This window comes from Homalodisca vitripennis, chromosome 3, assembly GCF_021130785.1.
Source record: "Homalodisca vitripennis isolate AUS2020 chromosome 3, UT_GWSS_2.1, whole genome shotgun sequence".
Lineage (NCBI taxonomy): Eukaryota > Metazoa > Arthropoda > Insecta > Hemiptera > Cicadellidae > Homalodisca > Homalodisca vitripennis.
The window spans coordinates 115,241,434-115,253,094 of record NC_060209.1 but is presented as its reverse complement, the minus strand read 5'-3'; the positions used below and the strand labels follow the sequence as shown (position 1 = coordinate 115,253,094).

The 11,661-nt window shown below is 33.3% G+C and overlaps 1 protein-coding gene across 1 annotated transcript; it reads left to right on the top strand.

The window, feature by feature from the left end:
- The first annotated feature begins 320 nt into the window (after nt 1-320).
- On the top strand, nt 321-11,280 carry LOC124357355 (28S ribosomal protein S15, mitochondrial). The gene is made up of 4 exons (XM_046809074.1): nt 321-765; nt 5,107-5,240; nt 8,247-8,439; nt 10,978-11,280. The coding sequence occupies exons 1-4, from the start codon at nt 533-535 to the stop codon at nt 11,258-11,260; spliced, it is 843 nt and encodes a 280-aa protein (XP_046665030.1). The 5' UTR covers nt 321-532; the 3' UTR covers nt 11,261-11,280.
- The last annotated feature ends 381 nt before the right edge of the window (nt 11,281-11,661 follow it).

Here is an 11,661-nt window from a genome sequence, read left to right as displayed (position 1 = left end):
CCTGTAATTGCGGCACCTTCTAGGGTATATTTTTTAAAGTTTTGTATGTTAGGTAACGTTTAATGATAGAGCAATAATTGCATAAGAAAGTACGATTTTTTGACATTATATACTGTTATTACTAATGACACATTCATTTCTTGGAGCCTTTATACACAAAAATTACTAAAAACGTGTATGGTATGTTGTAATAACCCAACTCTATGGTCTTATGACGAAATTTACCGTTGTTACTATATTCTTTTTGAGTAGTACATCTAACCTCCTGTAGGCTGTTTGGCTTCATAGAAGGACTGCGAACTTTAGTCAAATATGTCCCCAATAAAAAAAAACCTCTATTAACAGTTCAGTTCTGCCGAAGCAGACCAACCTAACCTATAATATCGTTTTAGCATAAAATACAAGAGTATTTTGTTCCGTTTCTGCTTTATTAGGCTGAGTTTATAGTCAGAGGATTTAAGTAATATATACTGAATTTGATCTTTTGTGATCCTTTGAAGATTTTACTTTATTTTCACATAATTTTAGATAGATGGCTTTGGTTTCAAATATAATCAGACATAACATTATTACCATCAACAAGAATTATTTAATTAGCACTGTTCAACCTACGAGAAACTTTAAATCTGCCTTAAAAATAAAATGGGTGCGTCCAGAGCCAATTCCTTGCATTAAACCTGAAATGAGTGGGGATTTGGCACCTTTAGGTACATTGGACATGACTCAGTACCCTACAAAGTACAAGTCTTCCAAAGAATTACAGAGGTAAGTTGATGAAATGCTCTCTGTAGGCTAGTTTTGGTGTATACTTTAATAAGTGGCCTCAGTCTTTTATCAAATGTTTATGTTGAAGTTAAGTAAAATATCTTTCAAAAGTTACTAGATTTGTTCAAGTGACTTCAAGATGTGGATTAGGCTCCTAGTAAAACCCATGGGGAGAATCGTTAGGTTAGGTCCTGGGCAAAGTTGGTTTTGTTATTTTTTTTACTGTTAAATTTATTTAATTAAAACTTGTAATGTATTATTCCTATTGTTAATGTAGCACAATTCTTGTAGGCGTAGCATACGTTTATAATGATATCGAAGTTGGATAATGTAACAAATGGTTTGGTAATAACAATCGAATAAGTGTGTAGGCCCCTTATTAAATAATTTTAGTAATAGCTCCCTAATTTTAGTAATAAACTGACTTAAGGGATAATGTTTACTTTAGCTGTTACCTAAAACTACAATTATTTGAAACCAATTTCTTTCAATAATACTTTTATTTCCAGAAAGAATTTTGGGCAGTCACAAATCACATAGCCTAGTAGGCTATTGCACAAATATTATTAAAGTGTTTAAATTTTAGATTATATCTGAATTAGTCCATCGATCTAGGGGACCAGGATGAATCAGGGTTTCTGGGTGCAGTGGGATATAACAAACTATGGAAGGATATGTATTATAGGAGGGGATAACAGGGTTATGGGAATTCATGTGAGAATTTGAGCAGAAAAAACAGGTTTAACAACTGTATTTTAAGTCAATTTAAGGGGTTTTCATTTCATTTTCTGTATTTGGTATTTATTTACAATAGCGTGACCATGGAAAATGGACTTTTTTCATGGGTTGGGCATTTATAGCCAAGTATTATTATCACAGGTGCATATAAACTGGGGGGAAAGTATATTATTGTATTATATTGATGCCTTTCGGGCATTATTGTGTTAAGGAGCAGGGGCATCACGTGATCTGGGATTCGACTTTTGCAAGCTCGAGTTAATTTTTTTTCTAAAAGAGCAAGCAGTGCGCAGCGGGCAGGCATCGTTGACAGGATTAACGTACTAGTCAGCATCATTTCAGTAACTTATCACTTACCTTAATGAACATCCAACACAAAGGTGTGCCATTACCACTACTGAACTAGGAGGTTAAGAATAGACACGGAGGAACAAAATAGTTCAAAATGGCGTCCCTTCTTTATTTGAGAGAGCCGCGGAGTAATACCAAACTGTCAAATATGGATAGTATTGCCAGAGGTACTGTCAAAAACAGAGTTTTCAGAGGATTTCAAAAAATCATAACTTTGATTTTTGTTGCCGAAGAATTTTTTCTTCACTATTGTTTTCAGGAAAAATTGTAGTTTTCAGGAAAAAAAATGAACATACCTTTCCATGATCATGTTATTGTAAATTGATACCCTGCATTTTTTTTACATTTTGGTTACAGTTCCTACATCTGTGAATTCTACTACTGTGAGTTCAAAAGTAGTGAAGTTTATTCATTGTTTTCAATTCATCATTTTAAAAACTGATAATACCAGTACTTTTGGTTAAAATTATTAAGACTTTAACTGATGAATGATGGCACAGATGATCATCTATACCACTTGTGAACTGATAAAGACGGCACAGCTGTTGGTCACCTTTCCATTAATATTACGCGAAAACCATTAGAGTTGTAAAGGCATAACTAGCACCAGCCGAACCCTCTACTCATAAATACCAATTTATTTTATATAATTTATATTCGTAATATTACTAGTTGCCAACTGATATCGTTCCAAATGCCGTAAGGCATACAGCTGACGGACTATCAGCCGGTGACACGCTGCACGGCTTTGACGTTCTTTGTTGCTACCGTTGCTAAGTTGTTATGAAGCTAGTTGTTTATAATTGATTGTTATGTTTTGAAATGGGCGATCCTCGTTGTTCAAATTATACACGTCAACGATTGTATGATGAAAATATTAGTTCTGATGATGAAAGTGGCATATCGGAAAATAAAGTGTATGATGATATGTCTTTTATCAGATTTGTTGTCAGGTAGTCTGGATGATTATAAACCGGTGCAATGTGAGTTGGGTTATGAAAATTGATAGTACCAGTGAAAACAATTCATCATTATCTGATATTCTTCTTGTTCAAAGAATTTATCAAACACCAATATGGATACATGGATGCGTACTACCATAAAAAGTTACAAGTACTATACATTTTTATCAAAAAACGTTTTTGTGTTGTAAATAAGTGTATATATGTTGTAATCTTTTTGTTCACTACAAAACTGTGTACATTTACAGTATCTTACTATCTCAAGTAATGTGAAAGTTAATGGATTGAAACTTGGAAAACAAAATATTTAAAATACAGATTTTTCAATTTATGTAGAAAAAAACCATTACTCTAGTAAATGCATATTTGTATTATGTTACATTGCTCTTTGGTTTATCAAAAACATTTATATACAACACTTATTACTTAGCATTTAAAACATATTTTCAAAAGTATCTGAAAAATTGCTGCGTAAAGAAAAAAAACCAGTGTATGGGAGTTTCTTATTATCATTCGGAGGGTTAAGGTAAACTATTGAATAACCTTATTATTTTTAGGAATAAAAATACTGTAGTCCTTACTTTTCTACTATGTGCAACGCATTCTACGTGAGTGTTTGTTTATTTAAACTACCATCAGAACTCCATATGAAAAGATTAAAATCAAAATTGATGATGTAATAGCTTAATTATCAGAGAGGGGATTCCAAAGTTTAGTATTTGTTAAAGTTATTGTACAAATGTTCTTTTCTTAAGGGGATTCTTTCTACACCACTAGAATTTAATTGGTAATTGCAACACTAAAAATTCATATTTACTAATGATTTTTATTTGCCTTGGCATAAATTATTGTAGATGTTATGAAAGAGCATATTTATTATCCATGTGATTGATTACAAAGTATCAGTCTTATTACAAATTTTATTTCTGTCTGTCTATTGTCATGATATCTTGAAAACGACCATTGTACTTTTTGTTTTTATTTTATATGTTATTTTTGGTGGTCAGTCAGTAAAGATGACCATTTGTATACTTCCAGTCTTGGAAATCACTTCCCAAGTTATTTTTTCTTACACACATTACAAAACACCATATATTTGAAGAAATAAACAATATTTTTCAAATTCTGGCTAACTTTCAATTCCAAATTTTACTTGTGTAAAAGTGTAAAACTATGTACATTAACATATATATATATATATATATATATATATATAAAATGTACAATATACAATATATATATAATATATATAATGTATTACAACGTTCCTCTAGGTTCACTCCATAATAGTAAATGACTCATATTGAGTCACTGTGTCATCTCGACTTGTATGATGTATTTAACCATCAAATGGAGCTTTAACTCTGACAATTATTTACCTACATATATATAAAAAAATTGTTTAGAATTTTTAATATTTTTAAGTTTAACATATATATTTTATTTGTCCTCTTTTTAAATTGCATTTACCTAATGGTTTTCGAATGATAAAACATTTCTTGTGTTTGTATGTAAGAGAATATTTTGTATTGAGCTATCAAATAAAAGAACCCTTACATTACTGGTAAACATTTATTTCACACATGATTGTCAATCGTCAATAATGAAATGAGATATCGACTTGAAATTTTGTTTTGAACCTGAGTGAAGTCTGTTACATGACACGTAGTGTGGTGTACTCCTACCTTGTATATTTTTTTATTGGATGATGAATTCTGCATCTTTTGGCTATTCTTTTTTATTTTATTTTGGTACATGACCAAAGAACTTTATATTACACTAAACTTTACCCTAAAACTACTATGTTTTGCAAGGTAATTATGTTTATAGAATGCTAATATTTTTTCTAGTTCAATATTCAAATTCTACATATCTTGGCAAATATATACAATAAGTGTGCCTTTGCATAAAGAATGTACATTTTATCCTTGTTAATTGTCCTAAATGAGCTTCCCAGTATAGAGGTATCTATATGGCCAGTTGGAGGATTAATTTTTTACAAGTCTCCTTGAACTTTAATACTTAACATAAATTATTAAATAAAATGTTGGAGATAAACATTAGTACTAATGTTTAAAAATTCACCAAAAGAGCTTTACCACCTAATTTTAACTGTCAGTTGCTGAATCAGATAATTACTTAGTTAATTAGTTTAGTTAATTAAAATTTACCTTAAATCTAAAATAAATTCAATTTCTAAAGAGTACATATATTATAATTTTACAACTAAAATGGGCAGTAATATATAAAAGAATGAACAACATATTGCTTTTGTTTGGACTTCTTACAGTGCTGAGGAAAACGTCCAGAGAATCCACACTTTGGAGTTTTTTCATCGTAATGTTCTTAAAGAAGAATTTCTAACGCAATATATCGATCGGGTTAAAGCCCATCAGCTTGATGATAGCTCTCCAGAAGTAAAACGTAAGTGACATTAAAAAAAATGTTTACTCATGTTATTATTCAATAGTACAATGCAGTAATGATAGTTTTAATCATTCTGAAATAATTAGCAATCAAGCATTTTTCTTTGTTATACAATAAAATTTTTGTTTCCCAATTAATTTATCATACGTTTCTAAATAATTTACAACAACCACTTATTTAATTTTCTTGTTCAAATATTCTATAGAAAAATAAATTATTTAAGATTAATTAACGTAGTTTTGAATTTGTATGTTCATGTAAAATGAAAGTGTTATTTTGAGATAATTTACAATGTATCCTTTCAAATCCAGAAAGTTAAATTAACCTACTGAGTGTTTCAAAATTATTATATTTCTGTATAGATCATTTTATGTAAAAGATACTCTATAACCCTTTCCAATCATATAGTGCTATAGCGTGCCCAAAAATTGTTTCAACTGATGTATTCTAGTAGCCAGGATTCAAACTCGTTTGAGTAGTCATATGGTTTGTTACATATAGGACTATTCTTTTTTGTTTCCGTATATATCTGAGATTAGTATTATTGATTTTTCATCTGTGGATGAAACAAACAACACACTATGCTGATAGCTGTTATGTGTCTGCCATTGTTTTTTTTTTACATTGTGAGTGTTATTTGAAAATTTGTTCAATAGTCTAATTATGTATTATTATGTAGTAATATTTTCAGATATGTGTCTTTTTACGTGAAAACAGGCTTATGTGAAAAATCTGTTTCCTACAGTGTCTCAAAACTTAAGAATTGTATAAATTATTTATTTTCCTCATGTTAGCAACTTTGCCATGAACATTTGTCTCCCTGTTTATATAGTGTAACTTTTTTTATTCCCACAAATATTTTTTGTTTGTATTCCAAATGAGTTCCACAAACTGATATATTATGCAATAAAAGTTTTTAATCATACATAGGCATAATGAAAAGTGTATATATCCAATCCTCTTCTGGTTTTTATAAACGGTCGTCAACTTTCATAAAACATTATAAAAATAAACTGTGTTTAACTTTTTTAAAGTAACAGTAAACTATTGTCAAGTTGTATAAAAATTACATTTTTTTATAGACATGTTTAATTGTAGATATTTTAAAAAAATCATAAAATGTAGTCATTTTGATTTTATACATATTTGAATAGTCCTAAACAAAGAGTAACATTTTTGTTTAGCAAATTTAAGAACTAAAATGTACGAGGCATGTATTTTTAGATAAGGTCTGTTTTGTTGTAGACACTAGTAGTTCGCGTGCCGCAAAAAGCGCTTGCGTTGTGTACCGGCATGCCTCGGGAACAACTGTGGGCAGTTTCAGCTCTGTAGCTAACCTGTAAGGTTCTGTTCTGTGCTTTCAAAATGTTAAGACTATCAACTCACCCGCTGGGTGTGAGGTTCGTTCAGTGATACAGTTTATGTTAGCAAGGAACCTGCCTGCTCCATATATTCATCGACAGATTTGTGAAGTGTATAGTGTTATACTGTTATGAGAGAAAGCAAAGTGCGTAAGTGGGTATGACAATTCAAACATAGCCTTGACAACATCCATAGTGAGGACTGCTCTGGTCGTCCTTTGGTTACAGACGATTTGGTGGCTTCAGTTAAAGCGAGGATTCATGAGAACAGGCACTTCACAACAACAGATCTCTCAAACAAATTTCCTGACGTGTCGAGATCAGTGCTTTACAACATTGTTTCTGAACACCTAAAGTTTCGGAAAATGTGCTCCAGTCGGGTCCGGAAATTCCTATCAGAGGATCACAAAAACCAAAGATTTGAGTGTGCGATGAAGTTCTTGCTCATTATCATGATAATGATAATGAGTCACCTTCTACTTCATGAAGAAGGTGACTGCTTCTTGAGTCAGATCGTAAATTGAGACAAAACATGGGTTTCGCATATCACGCCCGAATTGAAGCAACAGAGCATGGAATGGAGATACACTCACTCGCCTGTGGAGGTTAAGGTCAAACAGACCCTGTACCAGTGCAAAATCATGACGTCTGTGTTTTGGGATAGGCATGGTGTTTTATTGGTCGATGTCATGCAATGTGGAACCACTATCAATGCAGCATACTGCCAAACATGAGAAAGCTACACAGAGCAATTCGAAACAAAAGACGCGGCATGCTGACAAAGAGAATTGGACAGTTTTGGCTGGGAAGTTTTTAACCACCCACCCTACAGTCCTGATCTTGCACGGAGCGATTACCATCTGTTCCTCTACCTCAAACAACACCTCAGTGGCAATCGTTACAATGGTGACGACAACGTGAACTCTTGGTTATTGGAGCAGGTGGTAAGGTTGAAAAATTGGTTGAAAGGTAAGATAAGTGTTTGAACAAACTTGACAACTTTGTCGAAAAGTAGAGCATGTACTTTCTGAAAATAAATGTACTTTTTTTAAATAACTTTTCGTTGTGTAGTTATGTTTAAACGGAACTTACTTAAAAACATGCCTTGTATGCATGCTAAAATCATTCAAAACAGTCTCACATGGCTAACTACGGTAAACAATCATGTTTGTACCGGAGAGGGTAATCCACTAAACAACATATTAATAACAATTAATAGTTTTGAAGTTCAGTAATTTTCTTGAAATTTTATCAGGATAATCTGTATTTTGTAATTGAATTGTAACTGAATAAAAATATTTTAAACTACCTGTTTTTTATGTAAATTCAAACAATATTATACTGAACTATTCATGAAGAAATTACGTTTTGGTTAGTATTTACATGTGACAGATTTCAGTTTGGACCTAACAACCCCCACTCCTTGATTTTCTTTTGTGTACTCTGAACGTCTCAGTGAAACGAGTTCAGAGTATAGGAATGGTTCTAAAGTTGTAGCCTATAAGTGTTAAAAAACATTGTTTTGGAGACTTAATGTTGCTTGTCGTATTAATAAAATACAATTAGTAAATCTAAATTGTTTATTGTATACTTTTATCCAATGGCTGGAGGTGCACACTATACAAATTTAGGTATTTTACAGTTGCAAAGCTGACGGTGACAATAAGGAATCTACAAATCCATATGGCAAAGTTTCCTACTGATAAAGTCAACAAAGTTCGCCTCAAAGAATCTATAGATAAAAGAAACAAACATCTAACACGCCTTCGATTAAAAGATTACAAGAAGTTTGAGTGGCTGCTAGAAAAGTTGGATCTGCAATATAAAGTCATTGGGTAAATAATAGTTATTTTTACCAATTAACTTTTTTTATTACTAAAATTAACTCATACTCTAAAATACTTACAACTTTTTTTATTCTCGATTAACAAATCCTTAAGTTAGATTAAATATCTTCCATATTCCTTGTAACATAGATCTACCTCATGTAATGAAAAATAAAACTCCCTGTGGTAGTTAGCAAATTGTTCATGTCTTAGAACAGTAGTGGTATCTTTGCACAGAGATACGCAGATGATATTGTGATTCTTGTGAGTGGCAAGTTCAACACAACAGTTATGGAATTGACCAATGTTGCTCTAAACATGGTGGGAAACTGGTTTGATGGAGTGGGCTTTACTGTTAACCCCACCAAGGTTGCTGTGGTTGCCTTTACCAGGAGGAGTCAGTTGGAGGTATTGGTTCATTTCTACTCCTAGGTTCTTCCATTGAGTTGAAGTCCGAGGTCAAGTACCTGAGCGTGATCCTAGATAGGGTCCTAATCCGGAGACCTCATCTAGAAAGGGTTATCACCAGGGGGAAATGGTTTTTAATTCAATACAGACACGTGATAGGTGTCTTGGGGACTTAAGCCGAGGTTTTTTTATAAGCTTTATTTTTCCTTAGTCAGACCTGCACTAGTATGGAGCTGTTGTCTGGTGGCCAAAAACGGAGGCCAAGATGGCGGTAGCTTGTCTGGCTGGCATCCAAAGGATGGCTTGCCTTGCTATCACTGGGGCTTTTCCTAGTGCGCCGGGTGCAGTTCTAGATTGTTACCTCAACCTGGCCCCCCTGGATATTGTTATTCGGACTATGGCCAGGAGGAGTGTCTACTGTTTTCAGCATTGTGATACCTCCTAGGGATGATTGGTTGGAGGGAAGGAAACCTCATCCACCAGCGGAGTTTGAATGGTTTACAGACGGGTCTAAAACCAAAAGCAGCACAGGTGCTGGAATTGTGGGGGTGAGACCATGCAGGGAGCTGGTAGTCCCTATGGGTCCTTATCCTTCAGATTTTCAGGCGGAAGTTGCAGCCATTATAGAGTGTGCTCGTGAGAATCTTCGTGTGCGATATAGGAGTAAGACGATCAATATTTTTACGAATAGTAAGGCAGCACTGATGGTGCTGGAATCTTGTGTGTTTAAATCAAAACTTGTCTGGGATTGCTTTCAAGTAATTTCTTCCCTTGTCAGAATCAACAAAGTGACTATTTGTTGGGTTCCTGGTCATGAGGGGATCCCTGTGTATGAAAGAACTTATACCCTGGTCAACCGGGGCTCAGCGTCAATTATGACAGATCCATAACCGTTCTGCGGGATTCCAAGGTGTGAATCTTTTGGGGCTGGCTTAAAATGGGTTCGCACTGAACATGAGAGAAGGTGGAGGTTGCATCCGGGTATGAGAATGAGCAGAATGGTACTACAATTGCCTTCCTCCAGGGTGGCGTATGACCTTCTCTCACTAAGTAAATCAATGTCTTCTCAGGTTATAGGTCTGATTACGGGGTATGGTCACCTGAGGAAGCATCTTCACAGAATCCTTCAGGAGAATCCCCTCTGTAGAATGTGTGATGAGCAGGATGAAACTGTTGAACACTTGCTCTTTTGATTGTCCTGCAATAGCAAGGGAGTGGTATGCCATCTTTGGTAGTTTGGACAAGGGTGGTGAATTTCCCCAGAAGGACCTGATAGGTTGTTTTCAGCGGTTTGTGAAATCATAGAGTGGTAGGCCTCATGGTGTGCTTCCAGGGTGGGCAAAAGGCCCTTGAGGCTTAAGTGCATGGCACTAGCTGCCCCATAGAAAATGAAGTGGCCTTGTTGTCATAACCATTTAGTCAAATTTGATATAATTTATTACTTTTTAAGTTATAAATTTGTTTTATAAAAAAAAAGAAGAAAAAGAAACATACATACAGGCATATGGGAAAATTAAGTATCGGAGATTCATCTTAAAATGGTGAAATATGTTTGTATTGTCCTGAGCAAAAATGTGGTATACCTTGTGCATAGAGTTAAGGGACACACTGTATATATTTATAGGCATTAGAAACAAGACAGAAAATTTACTCTGTTTTGTTCGTGATTTCTTGAAATGAAAAAAACCTTTTTAATTTCTTAATATCAAACCATAATTATAAAATCATTTACAAAGCCATAAATTCACATTTTATTCTTTAGTATACAAATTTAAATAAATATTTAAGAAGTTTTGTAAATCTCAATGAAGACAAATCTTTTCTACATTTCAATGGTACTCCCTAGTAAACAGGATTTTGATTTTGTTTGTTATAAATTTTTGTTAATTGATCATTGTTTTCTAGCCTAGGTTATGACTAGACTGTTGTAACCAACAATCACTTGTTTTTTTTTTAAGTTAATTGTTTTGACATGCATCAACTCCAGAGTGAAATGTAAGTTAATCATTCATTAAATGAATGGGTTATAATTTTGTGGTTTTGTTTAAAGTTGTTTAATCATTGATATTTGTATACCTAGTGGCTTTGGCTTAGTTATAAACAAGTTATCTTTGTGTCTTATTCTCTTATCTGTTTTAGATTTGGATGTAATGAGAGAGTGGAAAGGAAGAAGTCTCTGCGCCGCTTAACAGCACTTTTTATTGAAAAGTTAAAAGCTGAACGTCTTGCAGAATACAAAGCTTTTCTTGATTCTCAGAAAGAGAGCTTCTTGAAGGAAAAGTTAGAAAAATTTATTTGGATGAAGAAGAGTGAAGAAGAATTTGGTGTAACCCCAACAATAACAGAGTCAGATATTGAAACTGTAAGAAAACAGTTACAAGATTTATTACAAGTCAACAAACCTAAGCCTGTAGCTGAATAAAGTATGCTCTTGTTGTATTAGACAGATCTATTTTATTTGTCCTCTAATAAAAAAAAGTAGTTAGTTATTTAATTAAACTAAAGCTGAGTGGATACTATATTTAAAAGAATAATAAACCAAAGAAAATGGATGGATGGTACTTAAAAATGACTTAATTAAAAATCTCCCTACTTCATCCATAGTATCTATCTTAAAATTCTTACATCCGATGTTTAGTTATATCTCGTACTTACTTGATACTTAAAATCAAATCCCGTCCAGTTGGCCTAAAGGGCTTTGGAAGTAGTCGATATACTGGGGTTATCTTGGACATCGATAAATCTTACTGAATTTCAGGACATTTTATAGGTAAGATGGGACAGGCTGAAGAATTACTCTGCAGCCTGCATGCTTTATGAAAG

Bases quoted from the DNA above. Each gene is read 5' to 3' on its own strand.
- LOC124357355 (XM_046809074.1), top strand. From the start codon at position 533: ATGGCTTTGGTTTCAAATATAATCAGACATAACATTATTACCATCAAC. The intron at 766-5,106 runs GTAAGTTGATGA...GACTTCTTACAG, and splicing joins TCTTCCAAAGAATTACAGAG to TGCTGAGGAAAACGTCCAGA. The intron at 5,241-8,246 runs GTAAGTGACATT...GGTATTTTACAG, and splicing joins TAGCTCTCCAGAAGTAAAAC to TTGCAAAGCTGACGGTGACA.